This window comes from Pleuronectes platessa, chromosome 1 (assembly GCF_947347685.1).
Source record: "Pleuronectes platessa chromosome 1, fPlePla1.1, whole genome shotgun sequence".
Lineage (NCBI taxonomy): Eukaryota > Metazoa > Chordata > Actinopteri > Pleuronectiformes > Pleuronectidae > Pleuronectes > Pleuronectes platessa.
In genome coordinates, this window is record NC_070626.1 from 15,902,847 (window position 1) to 15,922,705 (window position 19,859).

The 19,859-nt window shown below is 42.1% G+C and overlaps 2 protein-coding genes across 3 annotated transcripts; both read right to left on the minus strand.

The window, feature by feature from the left end:
- Positions 1–195: 195 nt before the first annotated feature.
- Positions 196–7,309, minus strand: supv3l1 (SUV3-like helicase). Of its 2 annotated transcripts, XM_053411911.1 has the most exons (17): positions 7,187–7,305; positions 6,884–7,152; positions 6,697–6,774; positions 6,084–6,191; positions 5,873–5,987; positions 5,532–5,700; positions 5,313–5,424; positions 4,860–4,937; positions 4,211–4,302; positions 3,944–4,124; positions 3,607–3,700; positions 3,239–3,358; positions 3,059–3,158; positions 2,883–2,963; positions 2,110–2,286; positions 1,757–1,905; positions 196–1,516 (listed from the first exon to the last, which is right to left on the minus strand). In XM_053411911.1, exons 2-17 carry the CDS (start codon positions 7,137–7,139, stop codon positions 1,090–1,092), a joined length of 2,337 nt encoding a protein of 778 aa, XP_053267886.1. In that variant the 5' UTR covers positions 7,140–7,152; positions 7,187–7,305; the 3' UTR covers positions 196–1,089. The 2 variants fall into 2 exon arrangements, with proteins under 2 accessions (XP_053267886.1, XP_053267804.1); XM_053411829.1 differs by having other exon boundaries at positions 6,884–7,309.
- A 4,838-nt stretch (positions 7,310–12,147) lies between these two features.
- On the minus strand, positions 12,148–19,269 carry vps26a (VPS26, retromer complex component A). Its single transcript, XM_053422649.1, has 9 exons — positions 19,140–19,269; positions 17,785–17,934; positions 16,512–16,587; positions 15,887–16,043; positions 15,174–15,338; positions 14,978–15,084; positions 14,729–14,830; positions 14,450–14,559; positions 12,148–14,348 (listed from the first exon to the last, which is right to left on the minus strand). The coding sequence occupies exons 1-9, from the start codon at positions 19,140–19,142 to the stop codon at positions 14,232–14,234; spliced, it is 987 nt and encodes a 328-aa protein (XP_053278624.1). The 5' UTR covers positions 19,143–19,269; the 3' UTR covers positions 12,148–14,231.
- Between the last annotated feature and the right edge of the window lie 590 nt (positions 19,270–19,859).

Below are 19,859 nucleotides of genomic sequence, written 5' to 3' on the forward strand. Positions count from 1 at the left end.
TATTAAATATTGGTGTACGCAGATCAGAGGTCAGATCCAGGGTTGTATTTAAGAGGACTCAGCAGAGGTATGATCTCTACCGAGTGCCATTCAACTTGGGACTGTTGCACCTTTTTTGGTTTACAGTCTGTCCCGACTGGATTTTATGCCCACACTAAATCAACTTATCATTCATTTTCATATAATCAAGAAACATTAAAAAACAAACTTTTATTGGCTTCTGTCATCAACTTAAATTTACAAACAAGAAAAATATGGCATCTCATCTGTAAATAGACAGTTACAGGGTTGCGCTCACTCTTATCTAATCCAACTGTTGACTGGACGCTCACAGGAAATGTGATTTCGTTAAAGAGAAGCAGAAAGGGAATTCTTCAGGTGAACCCACAACAAGTTGGTTATACTGTATTTGTTGAGTTGACAGCATGAAGAGTAAATCAGCTCCAGAACATTTTAATAATGTTTCCAAAATAGCATTTGACAATGTGAGTTTTACTGAATCCTTTACTGTGATAAACAGTGCTTCTTGCCAGTTTGAAGTGTGGCCCAGTGGTAACTGACATTGAACGTGGTATCTCCAACAAAGATCCAAGACAAGGGGTGTATTTATAAACCCAAACCAAGTCAGTTCAGTACATTTTGATGTTGGTCCTGTTCGACACTAAAATTTGTTTGAGGTGATTCTGTGAGTTATTCTCTGCTTCGACAGACAAACAGAGAATCTCCCACCAGGTACCTGAACCTTCACAAGAACCAGGAACAAGCAGGTCATTCACCGGATCCTGAACCAGAGACGTTCACTATCACTAGTTAGAGTTTGGACATTTGTAAAAAGAATAGAGAGTGAGCTTTTAGAACTGTGAAAAATAAATTTCATGTCTACCTTGATGTCAATGTACTATGTTGTAAATGTCGGACTCTAAAACTCCACTGTTGTTACAGCTCAGGCTAAAAGCTTTTTATTATCCCTCTTAGATTCACATTACCGGTCATGATTCATTTCAAACCACCACATATGATTCAAAGTTTGTATCAGTGGGATCTGTGGCAGCAGCAGAGACTCTGTGCAGCCATCAAGACGTCACATCTTCATTTCTTCCGCCGTTTTTTCCCTTTGTTGTTATTGTTGTGATGTTCTGTATCAAGGACCTGCTGGTTGGTGGAATCCTCCTTGGGATCTTTGGAAAACTCTCTCTGCAGCTGCCGCAGTAAATCAGGCGTCAGCAGCCCGTCTCTCACCAGGCGGTTAGCCAGAGAACTGTCTGTCATCTCTCCTAAGTCTCTCTGTCCCCTCGGACCTCTGCTGTTGGTCAAATAGCGACCGTCTGCAGCTCCACTGTTCCCACTCAATTGTCCACTCCTGCTGCTCTGTGTCCGCACTGGGCTAGTGAGGGATGTGTCAGTGGCTCTGATGAGACGAGTGATATTTTGGACGCCCTGTTGGATGATGTCGTCAAGCTCCCGCTGGATTTCTCGAATCAAGGCCGTGTCAGGAAACATGTCCATGAAACGGTAGCTGCAGACAGAGAGACACCAACAGCCACAAGGATTAGAGAGCTAAGCAGTTTTTAATAGAGCTCGACAAATATTCATTTTCAGCATTAGCATTTTAGTTTTAAATGAATTATTCCAAAGATGTCACTATGAATGCCTTATGACAAAGAAATGTAATATTTTACGGTTTTTGATGGTAACTAATGGAAAAACAAAAGGGGTGAAAACAAAACCTCCTTGGCAGAGGTACAGATAACATTACCTCAACCAGAGGTAAAGATCCAACACATCATGAACAGCTTCCAAGTGAACCAGGTCTTTAATGTTTTTGGGATGAGCCAGAGGCCAGCTGACATGTCGACAGACCCAGTCAAAGGTCAGAGGTTCATCTCGACTGAACTGACGAGCAAACTGAAAAAAGAGGAAGAGAAGAAACCTGAGTGCTGGGCAGCATGCAAAGCTCAACATGCTGACCACAATAAACCCAGTAACTGCATTCTTTATTGCTAATTCCACCTCAGCATTGCGCCTTCTCATCTGCCACTCCTTCCTTTCTGCTCTCTTTTCAATTACCTCATTTAATCTCACCCCTTGTTCACTCCCACTCCTCCTTACCTTTAGGAAGGAGGTGCATACGAAGGTTTGTTTCTTGTTGATGGGAGCAGTACAGAAGACGTAGCGCGACCTCAGGTTGAGTGGGATATGCTGAATCATATCAGCCAGAAACTTGAAGTCGTCAATGTTGCAGACGAAATACAGACCATCCACCTGAGAGAGGCTGACAAATATGTCCTGGGGAAGAGACACGGAGAGAGGAGTCACTCAGATTGTCAGGAGTTCAGCAGCATTCTGTCCTACCCTGTTTGAATCAGGTACTTTCAGAGGGATATTGTCTGATGTCACTCAAAGTTTCCTGTCAGCTGCTGTTCGGTCGAGGAGATCCGAGAGATGCCTGTGGAGGGGAAGCTTGACCTCCCTTTCACAGGGCAACACTGGGAACTCCCATCTATATAAGATCACTAAGGTTTGTGCAAAAGGTCACTAGATTTGTCAGTAGGTGAAAAAATTATAATAATCACGTAAGCAGTCTGAAGAGTTGACAAATATAGTTGCTAAGTTGGCAACACTGTCTGTAAATACCCCCTGATGAATATAAACTGTTTATGTCAATTTATTTTGAAAAAGCAAAGATCAACACTTGACTAAAGGACCAACAGTGTAACATCATCTCTCACTCATAGACATACATGTTTCTCAGGTTGGCCTCACTATTTTAAAACAAAGAAATTAAGCATTTCATCAGAGAACAGTCATATCATTTAGTTTACAGGTCAAACAACACATCTAAGTGTGCAGTCAATCTTAAACAAAGGTGAGAGTGTACTCACCACAAGGTTGGATAATGTAGCGTCAGGTAGATGATAGGCGAACATCTCTATCTGCTCTGCTGTGGGATGTAGACCTGCAGTCTGAGACAAGAGGAGAGATTAACATCCAGTGCTGCTGCTGCCTGTGTGTGAGTGTGTGTGAGTGTGTGTGTGTGTGTGCGTGTATGTGTGTTCACCTCTATGGGTTCCACTGCCTGACTGAGTATTTCCTTCAGCACAGGCAGATCATCTCTGTGCATGGTGGTAACTTCTCCCTCTTTAAACTTGGAGGAGAACCTGTGAGAGGACACGGAGGACACGGGTTTAAACACTTGCTCCTCCATGAGGAGGATACCCTGAGCAGAAATGAGACTGACCTCCCTGCACGGCCGGCTATCTGCAGAGCCTGTGATGTGCTGATGGTCTCCATGTGTTTCTCCCCCTTCTCATTGACATTAGGCTTCACCAGACTGTTGAAGATGATGCGTTTGATACTCCTGGAGAAAAGAGGACATGCAGAGAAATGATGTGAACTTCTTCATAAAAATCTGTACGTTACACTGTCCTGCATATCCTCCCAATGAGGTTATGTTTTCACACCTGTGCGTTGGGTTGACAACTGACCAATTTATACTAAATTCAACATGGAGGCAGCTACAACGTCGCCACAGGCTGGAACTTAAATTTGTTTTCATCAAGATCCATGACTATATATATATATATATATTGCAGCTTTGGTACTTACAGGTTGAGGCCCATTCCAATGGCATCTGTGGCGACCATGATCTTGCAGGGGTCATCCGGATCATTGAACTTCTTGGCCTGTGACAGCTTGGTGGCTTTTAATCACAAAAAACAACTGGGTTTTAATTTTTTTAGAACTGATGCCCTGTTGTAGTAAACAAGTTGAACCCAGGAAGATCCTGGTGTTTTTTGTAGACACTGCTCCCACATTCACAAATCCACAGAAGGTGTGGATGAACATATCTTCTCATATTTCTAGCTCACTTTTAACCAGGAAGAGAACTGAGCACCAATATGTGACAAGTTTCCTTCTTATCAAAAACCATTGCCTCACTCACTTGGAGGTAAACTCCCATAAATGACAGCACACTCCAGTCCTCTGATCTCGATCTGCCTGCTGATGGAGTAGATGTCATTTTTACTGAAGCAGACGATACAATCTCCTTCTCTCAAGTTGTCCAACGACTCCACAGCCTGATCCAGGATTGAGAATGGAGTCAGACGCTTGTAGGTGTGAACCTTAAGAGGAGTGAAGGGACAGAAAAGGTGATGAGGAAAGTGAATCAACCATAGCCTTCCTGATGCGCTTCATGCTGCAGCCTCACCTCCACCTCCTCTCCAGTGGTGTACATCAGCTCTCTAATAAAGTCGATAGCTGCAGCTTCTCCACACACATGGATCTCCTCTGCACAGAGACCTGCATAAACACAGAGAAAATGCTTACTGTGGAGGTTGGAGAAATCATCATTGGAAAAAAAGATTTAACTACAACACAGCAAAAGAGCAAAAGTTAATAAACGTTGTTTTACTAATGCAGCACATGTTTTTTAGAAATGCTTATTAGTTTAGCTTTGGGACAAATTAATCAGGAGGGCAACGACAATGCCACAGATATTCATGTGAGAAGCTGAACCTTCCATGTGCGTGTGAGGACAGATGAGTTTTTCTGGTTAAACATGCATCTACGCATAATTTTAGACATGATGTAACGGATAGGGTGTCATTTTGAATTTTTTTGTGCGAGTAGCTTGATTTTCACCCGTTTGTTGGTAGATTTTTTGTTTGTTTATAAACCAGATTACACAAAAACAACTGAACAGAATACCACAAAATTGGGGGAAGAAAGTAGTATATGTCAGAGTAGAACCTATTTAAGATTTTTATTTTGTGTTAAAAATACTTCCTATAACATTGCATGGGCGTTTATCAACATTTTCACAGTTTGTATGTCGAATTTGAGTGTGTGTTACAAACCCATTAGTGCTCTGGTCCAGGCCCAGCCTCTGGAAAGATCTCTGATCATCTGAATCTCATCAATTACAGCCACTTCATCTACAAATGAAAAAACAATCCTGTGGTAAATATTCAAGATGATGTTGAAAAAAATATCAAATATTCAGATATAGGCTGATGAGGCTTCCGTAAGAAGACCAATTTAGTGACTTCTTTTATAACTTAAAAAAACAACATATTATTTCTTTAAGGAGCGCAACAAATTCAAAAATGGCCACATCACAGTAACTTTAAATTTAACTCAACAAAATTTAAAATTAGATAATAATCAAGGTTTAAATATGATTACACATGGTTTTGATTAGAGGAAACACAATCTAATGAAAAACAATTCAATGAGCTACAGAGCAGTTTAGTTTACTTTTTGAATTGAAGCTACTGATTGATGCTATGTGTTGTGTTGTGTTTACTCACAAGGTGTATTGACACTGCACATCTCAATGGTGCAGGCCACGTGGCCAGAAGCTCGACCCTCCAAGTCCATGAACGTCCGCTCCTCTCCTGTAACCAAGTCACATGGTACACCCTGGTACACACACACACACACACGCAGAAGATATAAAAGATGGCACCTTTAGAATACGCACAGAAATGGACCATAGCAAAGACACAACAGAAAAAGAGTATACGAACAGCGTTATTGGTCTTCTCAAAGATCTCGTGGGCCAGTAGTTTCAGGGGACCACAGTAGACTCCAGACTTAGCAGCCAATAAGCGCTGGATGGCGTGATAGGTTTTACCACTGTTAGTGGGACCAGCATGGAAAATCACTTTCCTCTGGATGGCCCGAGCCTCAGGGTACCTGACCAACAAGACAACAGAGAGAAACTATGACACTCGAGCGAGTTATAACACATGCATACAGAAAGTCAAACCTAGAGGCTTCTTGATGAAGGTAAAAGTGTGGTTGCTGAGGGTTACATCCGATATGAGATGCATTAACATCAGCTACACTCCTGGTCTATAGTACACACCAGTTAGCAGGGACCCTGAGGTCAGAGATCTTTCTCAGGTCCTCCATACAGTCCAGCATGGGGAAGATTTGCTTGGAGTGACGCATGAAGTAGGGGTAGATGTCATCGATGTGACCTTGAGAGCAGAAGAAATGAAAGATTAATGGAATCATAACTTTAATTAGTTACCACTCATGCCAAAAACTGGAGCCTCTAGCAGAATTTAACAAACCTGCTCCACAGCAGATGTCACTGAGGATGATGTGCAGATCAGCGGGGAGAGCTGATCCTTCCAGGACATGCTTCCTGAAGCTGATGAAGGCCTGGTGGAACAGACGAGCTGCACACACAAAATACAACACGTAACTGTGTGTGAACTATGCGACAGAAATTGCTGAACAATGCACGGTTGTTCGATTTGAATAATCAGGTATACTCTGCTAATAAATAGTTATGTCTGGTTGATGACAACCATTATCTTTTAATCCGCCCAACGAGGCTGAATTCACTTATTCCGAAAAACGAAACTTTGCAAGGGAAACAATCCCAACCCTCCCCTGGGCTCCTGGTGACCCAGGAGATCCAGACAGAGTCAGCGCTGGTCTAATGTGTATCTTGACGAATATAAAATAAGGTTCTGACAGATCAGACAAAGAAACTTACATCTCATATAAACAAAGGTTGTGAATTAGATCGTGAATTCTTAATTATGTGGTAGGCATTGGAGCATTAGTTACGTTTCTTTTAGTAATGATGCAGCACTTTTAAACCCTGTGGTCTGACACACACACTGTAAGGGAAAGAGAGAAATGACCAACAGCTGAAACGAGATTTGATTTCCTCACCATCCAGGCCATGATCTGCTGCCAGCTTCTGCATCTCCTTCCTCTTATAAAACCGGTTCAACACTTTCAGCAGTTCTTCTGAATCACAGACACAAAGATTGATACGTCAATAGAGACACAACACAAGGAGGTCTCGTTTTGTGTCGCAGACCTGGCAACCCGGAGGTCCAGATCTGAAGGTACTGACCTTTAGAGAGCGGCTGGGTGAGCTCTGCTCCAACACTCCCGTCCATCGAGAAGTCCGTCTTCAGAGAGACGGGGACGAACAGAGACGTGTCCGGGGCTTTGGGTGGAGAGCTGCTGGATGAAACGTTTCTGGCCCGCGGATGTTTGTGTAACCACCCAGACACATGACAGCTGCCTCCAGCGGTGAAACGGGCAGCCCGGCTGTTAGCATGGAGCTGCAGCCGAGAAAACAGCCACACACACCGGTTTACCGACATGGTTCCACCCCGGGTGTCGATACAGTCTGTGGGCAACCTCCAGACTCGTCTTACTGTCGCTCCATACTGTTCAGCCGGTCCAAATATGAGCGATAATAAACCAGAGGACGGTCAACACATAACTTCTTCCGGATAACACAACGTGGGACAGGACCACTCTCTGTATAGCTGGCCGCAAATCTGCCTGAAATAAAACAAAGCAGAAATTAATTAGAATTGTGAAATCATAATAAGGATTTAAACTTTAAGGAAAGGTACTAATTTGAACTGGCAAATTGATATAATATATTAATTTAAGTGATATATAATTAATATGTTTGTAACGTATTACAAACAGGCAACTACAATGACTTCTCTATGGTTGAGCCCATAGATCGTATGTAGTAAAATGATGATTGCCTCTAAAATATGTTGCTTTAAGCCCGATATAGGCCGATATGTGCTACTCCGTTTTGACGGAGACGGACACATGGGAATCGCCGACGTGGAACGCCCTCTCCGAGCACCTCGGAGAGCTCTACGTACACCTCTGATTTTTCTATCCTTCGGCATGTCGGAGAGCCTAGGGATACCCCTTGGCTGTGATTGGTCCGGTAACTACATCCTTTCCGAACGATCTCCCTCTTCCTGTTTCATTCCCTATATAATAATACCGGCATTTTCAAACCCAAAATACAACTAGGAATCTACTATGGCAGGGGTGTCCAAACTTTTTATCCTGAGGGCCAAATATAGAAAAAAATACGATGGTCTGGGCCACTCACGCCGCTCACTTCCCCTGACTCATCCACTTCAGAATCTGAGGCCTCTCCTCGTGTGCTGGCTGCCTACCCTCCAGCCTTCATTCTCACGCCATGTCGTCGTTCACAGAAGAGGAGAAGACGGATGGCGCAAGACCTGAGGTTCATAACCGAAGTGTACTCTAAGCTCGAGGAGAGCAGGCAACAGTTGTACAGGACCTATGTGCCCGTGGCACATCGTCCATCTCCACAAGACGAATTATCATGCTGGGGGCAGTACATGGGTGTTATGGGAAAGAATATGCCCAAAGACAAACAACGGTCATTAATGTTTCAGGTATGGAGCCTGATGCATTCTAATCAGACCGACAATGGGCCTCGTGTTTCAAGTTACTATAGTATATAGTTATAGAATGTATTTTGCACCTTGTTTTATTACTCATTTGACACCTTGTTTTTTATATCACTTATTTGCACCTTGTTTGTGTATAGTACTTTTTTGCACCTTGTTCTATTACTTATTTAGTTTATTATTGCTTGTTTATACATTTGTTATAAATAAAACACTAAATTCAACAGTTGGGGATTTTCTTTATTTACATGGCTAAAAGTCTAAATAGTTTGTGTTTTGCAACATGTTTGTATGAAAAGTAAGGATCGAATAACACACCGAACAGGTTTTGAGACAGTTGAGATTTTTTTATTTACAATTCTAAAAGCCAGCGTCTCAGGTAAGATCATCAGGTCCAGATCTGGGGCCAAGTATGTCGTTCTGCCATGAAACCGCTTCCTCAGGCGTCAGAAAGAACTGCATCAAGTCGTTCCTCACACCCATAACGTCACCTTGATATCTGTGGTGCCTGTGAAAGATCGGTGTCGCCAGCCACCACTCATCTGTGTAGGCCAGGTAGTTGTGTTGACATACGGGAAATTCGCAAAGTGCATTTCATCGTAAACATCCCTCAGAGGTCGAACAAGAGATGCATGTTCTCCCGTACTCGGCCTCGATTGATTTAGTGAACGTACAGGCCACCTCCACCTCCGCCTCCTCTTCTGCTGTGGTTCTCGGCTCATAAAATAAGTTTTCCACAGAACCAAGAACAAATTAAAATAAAACAAAGAAACCGGAAATCATACAAATTTATCAGAAAGAAAACTAATTCTAAACAAGGCCAAATAATCCAGATGAAATCTTAATATCCAGCTGCCCTATGAAACAGACATGTCGTATTAGGTCACACAATTATTAAACAAGGTTATCAAAATGTTTCGAAACATGAACAAAGATAAAACACATCATTATGCCATACCTTCCATTCATTACAATAAAGCAGAGAAGTACGAGAAGTACTAAAGCAGGAAAAGAGAAGGACACTCAATGTCACAGACATATATTAGTATAGACTCCGGATATATTTCCTGTGCATCACTCACAATTATCATTCCACCTAGTTTGTGTGTTCACGCTGACTGGGGGAGACTACAGCGTGCATGTATGGAGACACTGACGCTTCCATCTCTGAGTGACTCCAGTGTGCCTCGTCTGCACTGCAGAAACCAGCACAAGTTCTGAAAGAGTCAAATGTGGCTCTCAAGATACAGTGCCTTGCATAAGTATTCACCCCCCTTGGACTTTTTCCCATTATGTACTGTTACTAACTGGAATTCAAATAGACTTAAATAAACTTTTTCCCGTTTGATCAACAAAACATGCATAGTACTTTGGAGGTGCAAAATACATTTTATTGTGACATAAACAATAATGAGAACAAAAAAGTTGACATCTGTTGGGTGCATAAGTATTCACCCCCCTGTGTCAATACTTGGTAGAACCCCCTTTCGCTGCAATTACAGCTGCAAGTCTTTTGGGGTATGTCTCTACCAGCTTTGCACATCTAGAGATGGAAAGGTTTGTCCATTCTTCTTGGCAAAAAAGATGAAGCTCAGTCAGATTGGATGGAGACCGTCTGTGAACCGCAATCTTCAAGTCTTGCCATAGATTCTCTATTGGATTGAGGTCTGGGCTTTGACTGGGCCATTTTAAGACATTAACATTCTTTAATCCAAACCATTCCTTTGTAGCTCTGGCTGTATGTTTAGGGTCATTGTCCTGCTGGAAGATGAACCTCCGCCCCAGTCTCAAGTCTTTTGCAGACTGCATCAGATTTTCTTCAAGGATTTCCCTGTATTTGGCTCCATCCATCTTTCCCTCTATTCTGACCAGTTTCCCTGTACCTGCTGAAGAGAAGCATCCCCACAGCATGATGCTACCACCACCATGTTTCACTGTTGGGATGGTGTGCTCAGGGTGATGGGCAGTGTTGGGTTTTCGCCACACATAGCGTTTTGCATTGAGGCCAAAAAGTTCAATTTTGGTCTCATCTGACCAGAGCACCTTCTTCCACATGTTTGCTGTGTCTCCCACATGGCTTCTGGCAAACTCCAAACGGGATTTTTTATGGATCCCTTTCAACAATGGCTTCCTTCTTGCCACTCTTCCATAAAGGCCAGATTTGTGGAGTAGACGACTAATAGTTGTCCTGTGGACAGATTCTCCCACCTCAGCTGTGGATCTCTGCAACTCCTCCAGAGTAACCATGGGCCTCCTGGTTGCTTCTCTGATTCATTTTCTCCTTGTCCGACTCTTCAGTTTGGGTGGACGGCCTCCTCTTGGTAGGTTTGCGGTTGTGCCATATTCTTTCCATTTTCTTATGATGGATTTTATGGTGCTCAGAGAGATGTTCAAAGCTCTGGATATTTTTTTATAACCTAACCCTGCTTCATATTTCTCCACAACTTTATCCCTGACCTGTTTGGTGAGCTCCTTGGTCTTCATGATGCTGTTTGTTCAGTAATGATCTCCAACAAACTCTGAGTCTGTCACAGAACAGGTGTATTTATACTGAGATTAAATTGCAGACAGGTGGACCCTATTTACTAATTATGTGACTTGTAAATGTGACTTGTGAATGCAATTGGTCGCACCAGATCTTTGTTAGGGGTTTCACAGTAAAGGGGGTGAATACATATGCACTCAACACTTTTCAGATTTTTATTTGTAAATAATTGTGAAATCCATGTAATATTTCCCCCCACTTCCAAATGATGCACTATTTTGTGTTGGTCCATTACATAAACTCATGATGAAATAAATTTTAATCTGTGGTTATACCATGACAAAATGTAGAAAAGTCCAAAGGGGGTGAATACTTATGCAAGGCACTGTACAAGTCACCCAGACCTGCAGCAGCTGCAAACAGAGAGGAGGACAAACAATTGATGGAAGAGAAGAAGAGTCACACCAAGAAGACGACCAGACAGTGAGGGGGAGGAGAGCGAGCAGGGCAGATATGAACTCTCAAACATTAAAAGCGAGACTCAGCCAAAGATAAGAGATTGAGGTGGTTTCTCCCACAATAACTGAAATTCCCTCCAACCCTTTCCCCCTTTCTTTTCCCCTGCTCCCATCCCCTCCCTGTAACATTTATCCACCTCCCAGTCCCACCACTCACCCCTAAACCAACCCTTCAACCACACCTCCAGCCCCCACTCCTCTTTGTGCATGTTATACAATTATATATACAATGTAAATAATGTATTACATTTTAATTCTGATAATAATAATAATCATCCACATAATAATAGATACAATTCTGCATAACTTTGTCCTGTCTTTGTCGGTCTGAATATATGGATTCATGGGTCTGATCGATTTATTACAGTATAACAGTCAAGAGCAAGTTATGTTTTCACCCCTTTGTGTGTGTAGGTGTGTGTGTGTATGTCAATGAGTGTCCTCACTGAGAAAGATGTACAAACACGTGTGTGTGTGTGTGTGTATATATATATATATATATAGTTACAAACATGGATAACTAAGCTGTGGGTCAGAAAGGCAAAAGGCTAAACAATAAACTGCAAACTGCAGATATTGATCTTTGCGAAAACTAAGTTGTCCCACGAGCAAAGGACATGTCGAATTGATGCTAGCCTTGAATGTGATGACAGTAACCCAGCAGTAGCCTATAGTACTGCACAATATGTGAAGTAATCTTCTCTGCAGTGTACTTTAATCATCGCTACTGACTGAACAGCTGTGCAGCAGTGCAGCCTTTAATTCTTTCTATAATATAAAGGATCTGGTCCCTGTGAGGAAAACTCATGTTATTGTCAACTAAATATCCAACAACACACAAAGAGATACAATAACAATAAAGAATGAACACAAAAATATTTTTTCTTTAAAAAAAAAAAGGGTGCACAAGATAATCAGTATAAATTTGCTTTATTCACTGTTTTTTTTAAGCTATATATAATTGGGTTCGGTGTATATACACACACACACACACATTGTCTCTCTCACTCCCACACACACATTGACAGCATGATTCGACATCGTGTAAAGATACATGCAGTAGATAAGACAGGGGCAGAGAGTTTTGGCATTTAAGTGTTTCTTCGTTACTTTTTAAAGAACACCAAACAAACCCTACCTGCACCGTGTTCAGAAAGACAGAAAACATATCTGATAAATCTGACAGGCAGAGATACAAAGCAATAACTGAAATAAATAACACTGTTCCCAGACAAAGGAACATCAAACTACAAAGGTTAACACTCGCGTGAAGGAACCGAAGAAAAACTGAGTTGTAGCTCTGAGTGTTCAGACATTTATGGGAGCATGAGTTGCACATCCAAAAAAAGAAAGAAAAGAAACAACATATTGTATTAGTAAATTCAATTTAAATAAGTAGTGATATATCAATGACAGTATATTTTCCATTACAGACAGGAGAGCTCGGTGGTGAAGTTTTCCTTGAGTGATGTTTCATTTCAGCTTCCATGCCCCTTTATACAGAGTTAAGCATCCAAAGGGAAACATGCAAAACTGGCCACAGATCAGAGCGTACGGGCAAATAGACCCTGAACACCGGACTGGTTACACCCCCAAACCATGTGCGTGTAGGAGTGTGTCTTTAAAGCTGGACCTAAACTGCCGGTCTGAGCATCACAGTGGAACATAATTGGATTTTACAGTATATTGATGCTGCACGCCTTCCAGTGCTTACAACAGCAGGCATGAGTCATATATAACATTAGTTTTCTAGGTCTAACAAACCAGCTTAAAAAAAAAAAAGGATAGTATACCTTGTAAAAAATAAGGTGAAAGTGACAAGAGTGGAACTGCCGTCTGCTGATGGTGGCGAGCATCATTTCATCGCTCCATTGAAAATGTAAATCGTTAATCGTGCGGTGAAGATAGAATTTCAGTTTTCAGGCAAACTTCATCACCTTTCAAATTTTTTTAAGCTTTACATTTCAGAAATGGAAGACAATGCATTTCTTTCATCTATTAATGTGAACTGACACAACCAAGTAACAAATAAATATATTTTCTGTATGAGAACACACATCTCTCTCTCCGATTAGTTGCAGCTCTATATAATAGTAATTTACTCTCATAATTTTATGAAATGAATGACACTATATTCATAATGTTGGCAATGAGTTGAAACCTTTTCTGTATGAAATCAAAGTGGATTTGAAAATTAAGTTGAGATTTGACTTGAAACGAGCAGTGAGCAGACTGTTGCATCATACTTAAATAAAACACGGCAGCAGCGTAAGGATGAGCGAGAGCACGGAGGTGTCATTATTCAAACTCATGTATCGTGTATAAATATAGAGCTCATGTGCCGACTCAGGCCGTCAGGTTGTGTATTCAAGCTGATCCCCATGACTTGTGCACTTAATCACTTGGTAGCCCATACAGATAAAAAGAAACGCAGCATTTTGTAGGGGGTTGGGAGGGAGGATACCGGAGAACCTCCTGGATAAGTGCCGTCCAAACATGCAACCGAAAGAAGCTCCTGTTGCAGAAGAAAGCCATAAACGGCGTGGTGCTCGTGTGTAGATATCACATCTCTTCTGTCTTTTCTCCAGTTTCATTCAGCAAACGGAAACTCTATGGCTTCCCCTGTATGTGTGGTTGTGTGTGTCTGTTTGAGCATGTGGGTTTTCAGTCCGAGACGCCTGGATCAAAGCGGCTGCCTCACTGTTCCTTTCATGGGTTGGTTAGATTTGCACTCTTGCCTTGATATTTCGCATTCAGCAGACTTTTGCATCTGTATGCGAGTGTTTTCAGTCCTGGGGGGGTAGTGGTGGCAGGATAGCTCACATCAGAAGCTGTGAGGTGGTTTAAGGGGGGATATCTGAAGGTATGCTATGTGTATTCATGGATACAGACATGTCTCAGTCCCAGGGGATATTGGTGCAGCTCTCACACCTCTGGCTGTTCAGCAGTGAAGATTTGGGGTGTGTCTGTGTGTGTTCTTAGTTCATGATATCACGCTCACATCTCTGGCTGCTCTGCAGTAACCGGCTGGGTTCGGGGCTCGGGCGACTCATAGCGCTGATGGAAGTTTCTTTTCCTAATCTTCTCTGGGGCTTTTCTCCACAAAACGACCTCCTACACAAGAAGGCACAGGAATGAATGCAGGGAAAAGTACAGTTAGTAAGATAATAGCTCACTGATGAAGAGCTCCACAGCTGTGTGAATGAGTGTGTTACCTGTTGTTTAAAGTATCTTCTATCCTCTTCGTCCACGAGCACCAGATTAAGGAAGTAGCGCACAGAGAACTTCTTGTTGACGTCCCTCATGGTTGCTGTCAAGTCATATCCTGTAAGGAAGCAGAAGATGTGATAGGCTGTCACTCAAACTCAAACTAAAATTTGAATTGTAATATGCCGATTTAAATGTTTTTTGGAAGGGAGCCGCTATGAGGGAAATGGACACCGTGAGGACATAAGGTTGCATCAGGTCAGCGGCAGTGAGTGAAGAGCTCTTACCTGCCAAGAACAGTCTGATGGGGATTGATTCTCCTTTGACTGGAGCTCCATCCATGATTTCATACTTTGCAACAGTCTCCGTCTCAGTCGTAGTACTGGGACCTAACAAGAAGGACCAACACATTCATTAAACCAACCAGAGCATTTAAGAAACATAAAAGGCTCAAATGTGATGAGCTTTGAAGCAGCCACAGAGTGATGCTACTCAAGTTTAGCTTATCTTTACAAATGGCTATCGTGGACTCTTACCAATGCCTGTCATCTCCTTCTTGATGAGCTGCAGCTCCATGTGTTGGATCTTGATCCTGACCAGCAGGAAGTAGATCTTCCCAACAATCACGTCCTTGAGGTGGTATCTTGTAAAGAGACACATGAAAGAAGCTGCTCAAACTGACGACTTGAGGTTTGCACTTCAATAGAGAAGTTAGAGCAAAATGAATCTCACTTGGATTTATTGTACTCGAACTCGATGTGAAGACAGTCTTCGATGCCGACCTCCATCTTGATTGAGTTGTTGATATCTGGGTACGTGGCTAACTGGTGGACAATTAACTCGTATTCCTTCACTAAGTCAGACAGACGACGAACTATTGTCACCCTGAGGAAATACCTGCAAGAAGAGCACACAGACACCACAAGCTTTAAGACCAACACAGTGATGAACATGATGTTCTGCTATGATAATGATCCATTGCTTCAACGTCAAAAAACACATGAAACTTAGCGGTTTACACTTCTAGGTATTTCCTCCCTCATACATATACACCTGACTCAAAGAGTCCAGAATATTAAATTGTTTATTTGTTATAGCTGCCTTTCTTGTAATTGAAATGATAGTAATGCTCTATTGTTATTATAATAATTATATTCCCAGCACATCTGATATATTTATCAATACCAGCAATATGTTTATTGATCCTTGCTGTAAAGTTCTCTCATTGTCGCCCCCTGGAGGGAGAGCAATACAAAATGAGCTAGAGAAAGACAGCCCTGCAGACTGTTTACTTCTATAAGATTGAACATGGATACTCAACAACAAAGTTCATTGCCTGTCCGGAAAATTTGTCAGAAGGAAACACAGATATAATAATACATCCATGTGATAGATAATTTATCAGAAGCTGCAGCTTTCCTCATGTCAAACTGTTTTGATTGTACCTTAGCCGGACGTTCGCTCCAGTGTAGGACTCGTAGGGCTTCTCCACCTGCATGAACTCAAAGTCGTAGCTTCTGTTCTGAGTGAGTTCTCCAGGCAGCGCTAACTCTTTCACCAAGTCCACAAATTCATGGGTGTTGCTCTTATCAGAGAAGAGCTCTGAAATACAGCAGAGTTGAGTTTGAGTCTTTGGGTCGTTTCAAAGCAAAACTTCAAAAGATTGTATAGCTTTAAAAGCAAACTTCTCATGTTCCACAACAGTTAATGGAGGAGGGATTGAGGACAGTTCAGCTCTGCTATAGAAAGGCTGCACATGATGACATCATGCTCTGGTAAATCTTTTAGCCACGTGAGTTAATCCTAATGTTGAAAAGCAGTTTTAAAACTACAAAGCATAATCATTTGAAAATGCTTAAGAAGCACACTGTTATATAAATTAAAGGGTTTTAAATGTTATTCAGAATATATCTAACTGACTGTCCTACGAAGATTAAAGCAAGAAAAGAGATGAGGTTAGTTTATCATAATTATAAATAGCAGCTGTCTCTTTAACACTTTAAGAAGAGACATGAAAGTACAGAGACAACAGAGAGACACTGATGAATGCATCACTTGTATCATGCTCACCTATCTGTCCGACGAACTCGATGCGGATGCCCTGATGCTCGAGTCGCTTTCCTCCCTGCCTCACATTTAGATTCACCTGTCGAGGGATAATTTCATGAGCTCAAGTATGACTCAAAAGAAATGTTGTCATCTGGAAATATTACCAATTTAATAACACATTTTAATAAGAAATTAAGAACACAAATCCTCCCCCTCCAAAAAAAGGTAAGAGCTATCCATTGTTACGACATGGAGCCGATCTTGCAAACACATCAGAACAACCTAAATTTCCCATAGGACTCATTCAAAAGTTGTTTTCAGACATGCTCAGCAGTTCCTTCGTATGCTCTCTGGAGGAGGTGCAGGTGTGAGCGAAATGCCAGAGTGAGACACGCCGCAGGTTCTGTTGACTCCAACTGCCTGACTTGCTGCTCCAGGTATGGCCTGCATAGCGCGGAGGATTTTATGCTGTCGTGAACGCGTCTTTGCAGAAAACATTTTCCGCTGGGTTGTGCACATAGTGAAGACAGACTGCAGTTAAACTCTGTAGCCAATTCTCCGGATTTGACTGGAGTTCATGTCTGACAATAGCTGAAGAGAGGATCCCACCACAGACAGAGAAGCTGAGTATCTGCTAACCGAGGCTACGTTCATTGATAGGACATATGATCTCAGACGATCATTTTAGCTCAGTATCAGAAATATCTTTATCCAAGGTCAGGCACAAGCAGTCATTTGTTATTCATGTTGCCTTCGCCACTGTTATTTGATACTGATGCCATTCTGAAAAAGGTCCCTTGATAGTTTGTGAGTGTGGTGAACCAAGGAAAGATGGTGCGGCTGTAAGACCCAGTTAGGGAGTGAACGCAAGTGTCTGCATCATCCTCCAGTTTCTGGCAGATTAAAAGGCAGACTGAGAGTTCTTAAGATAAAACAAGACCAGCACCGCTTTCAAAATGCTACTTTTTTGTTGGACTTAGGCCACAAGTTTCTGTGCAAACATGATGAAGCCCAGGGAGAAATTAAACTGAACCCGACAGACATTCTATAAGATGTCTCTGAACCAAACCCGAGCCGGACGATGCAACTGGTTACAGGCACACGCAGTGTGTAAAAGAAGTTGATTGACCAGCCAACAAAACCGAACCTGACCTGAGCCAGACTTTGTTTAAACCCTCCAATGGGTCCTGACGGGATGAGTTCTGTTAACTAATACATAAAGAGAAAGCACATTTGTAGGATCCCTTCCTTAACCTCTGCAGTCTGCTTTGTAAATCATGTAAACCCAGTTTACCTTCCCAGAGACAGACTCTCCATCGTAGAACAGGTAGTGTTTCTCCACTTTCCCCTCTTCTGTCTTCAGCTCAGCAGTCTTCCTGTTCTCGGCATCGTTCAGCAGCACATCTATCTCACACACCGGCCCAAACAAACCTCCCAGGAAACTCTGGAAAAAGAAAATGCATCACAGACAACAAAGTTAACTGGTTATGTGGTTTGACAAAAAAATTAACTAAGCCTAAAATCACAGTTAATACAAAAAAAAACATTGTCATGTAAGAGAACAGCCAATTTTTAAGCAGAGTGATCGATGCCAATGACCACCTTTAAAGGTTTAGAACGTTTATACTTGTTGGAGATGCTTTACATTTTATATCATGACGGTTCTAGGACAAATGAAACGTGATCAAACAAAACAAATATTAACATATCAAATACAAAGGCATGTCGGGATAATCCAGGATCACAATGGCTGTGTGGCTATCTTGATTCAAGAAGCTGACACATCACGTTTATCTATTCTAATCTGAAGGAGGTGTTGACACACTTGTCTGAGGACAGTGATGACTTGAATGTCACTGAGGGTGTGGCCATCACAGTCTGAGGTTGAAACTGACCTCAGTCCCTGACAGGATTCAGAAAGAGAACATCAACGATTTACCACACTAACTCAATAACATACCAGAGCTACAAACACTTCAACATGCTGCAGCAGCTAATCAGGAGGAAGTGGCCCGATCATCCAGGCGTCAGGAGAGACCAGCCCCCGGGGGGACACGTGGGAAATGTTTGAATTCATCACATCCCATGACAGGAAATTAATAGAATATACTCTGGGCAGGAAGCTACAAAAGAAAACAACTTACGGAACTACACAATGACACTGCATACAAGTCAGCGTTGTGTTAAATATGTTGTTTAAATGAATCAACTTGCACATCCTTCAGACATATGTCATAAAGAGTTGTTGCTGTTATTCCACGTCAGCTCGTGACAACTTCTCCAACCGGAGACAACCAGGGACGTGAGCTAACAGCCTCACTGACTGGAGCTCTGTGGCATCTCTAAAAACACACACGTTTGTATCATAAACACACACAAGCTGCATTAACCTCAGATATCCGCCACTTTCAACCAGCACAGTGTTGTTATGAACCAGCTGCTCACCAGTCACAACACCACAGAGACCCACAGGGAGCAGGGGCCTCCTGACTCCTCCGAGCCAGCTAGCTTCGCTGTTAGCTTGAACTAAACGAGTTAGCTGCCGGTCAGGAGAAGCAGGGAGCTCAGCTCAGTGTCGGTCTGTAACAAATAAACACGCGGGTTCAGCCCTACGCTGTCCGAGCAGCTGCTGTCCGGGTTTACACTCACCATGTCGGCCGTCTGGACAGTGGAAGCTAACAGCTAACAGCTAACAGCTAACTGCTAATAGCCTCGCTCCGTGCTGTGAGTGAACATGGACCAGGAGGTGGAACCGGGGCTCCGCGTCATGTGACCCGGGTCATGTGCGTGAAGGAGAGGTGGTGACCATATGACAACGCTCCTTATATTCCCCTTATTAACACTCCCTATCAATACTCATCGTTAATAATCCTTTACCACTTATTAATATGAATAATACACCCTAATACTGCATTGTTAAGGCTCATACCATTATTTACACTCGATGATATATTGGTGGACGTTCTTGAGTCCACTTCGGTTAACAAATAATATGTCATCATATTATTTGAAAACATTTATCATCCAACAAAGATTAGATCAAACTTTATTGATCCACACAATTCAGTTGTTTCAGCAGCAGGCAGGTCACAATGAGGTAGACAAAAGAATAAAAACGGGGTTTATATAGAAATGTAATAAAGTTAAGTGCAGTGGCACAGGATGATAGCACGAGTAAGTCGAAAAAACCTTTGTATATAATATAGATATAAGGACATATTGGGATGAGCAGATGACACAAATGTGTAAAAAATGATGATGACTTTATTGTTTATAAATTTACTCTTTCTCACATTTCTTGTATGGGGCAGATTGTAAAATTGGAAATAACAATAATATGTCATCTTGTTTAGCTTTTAAACTTACCTC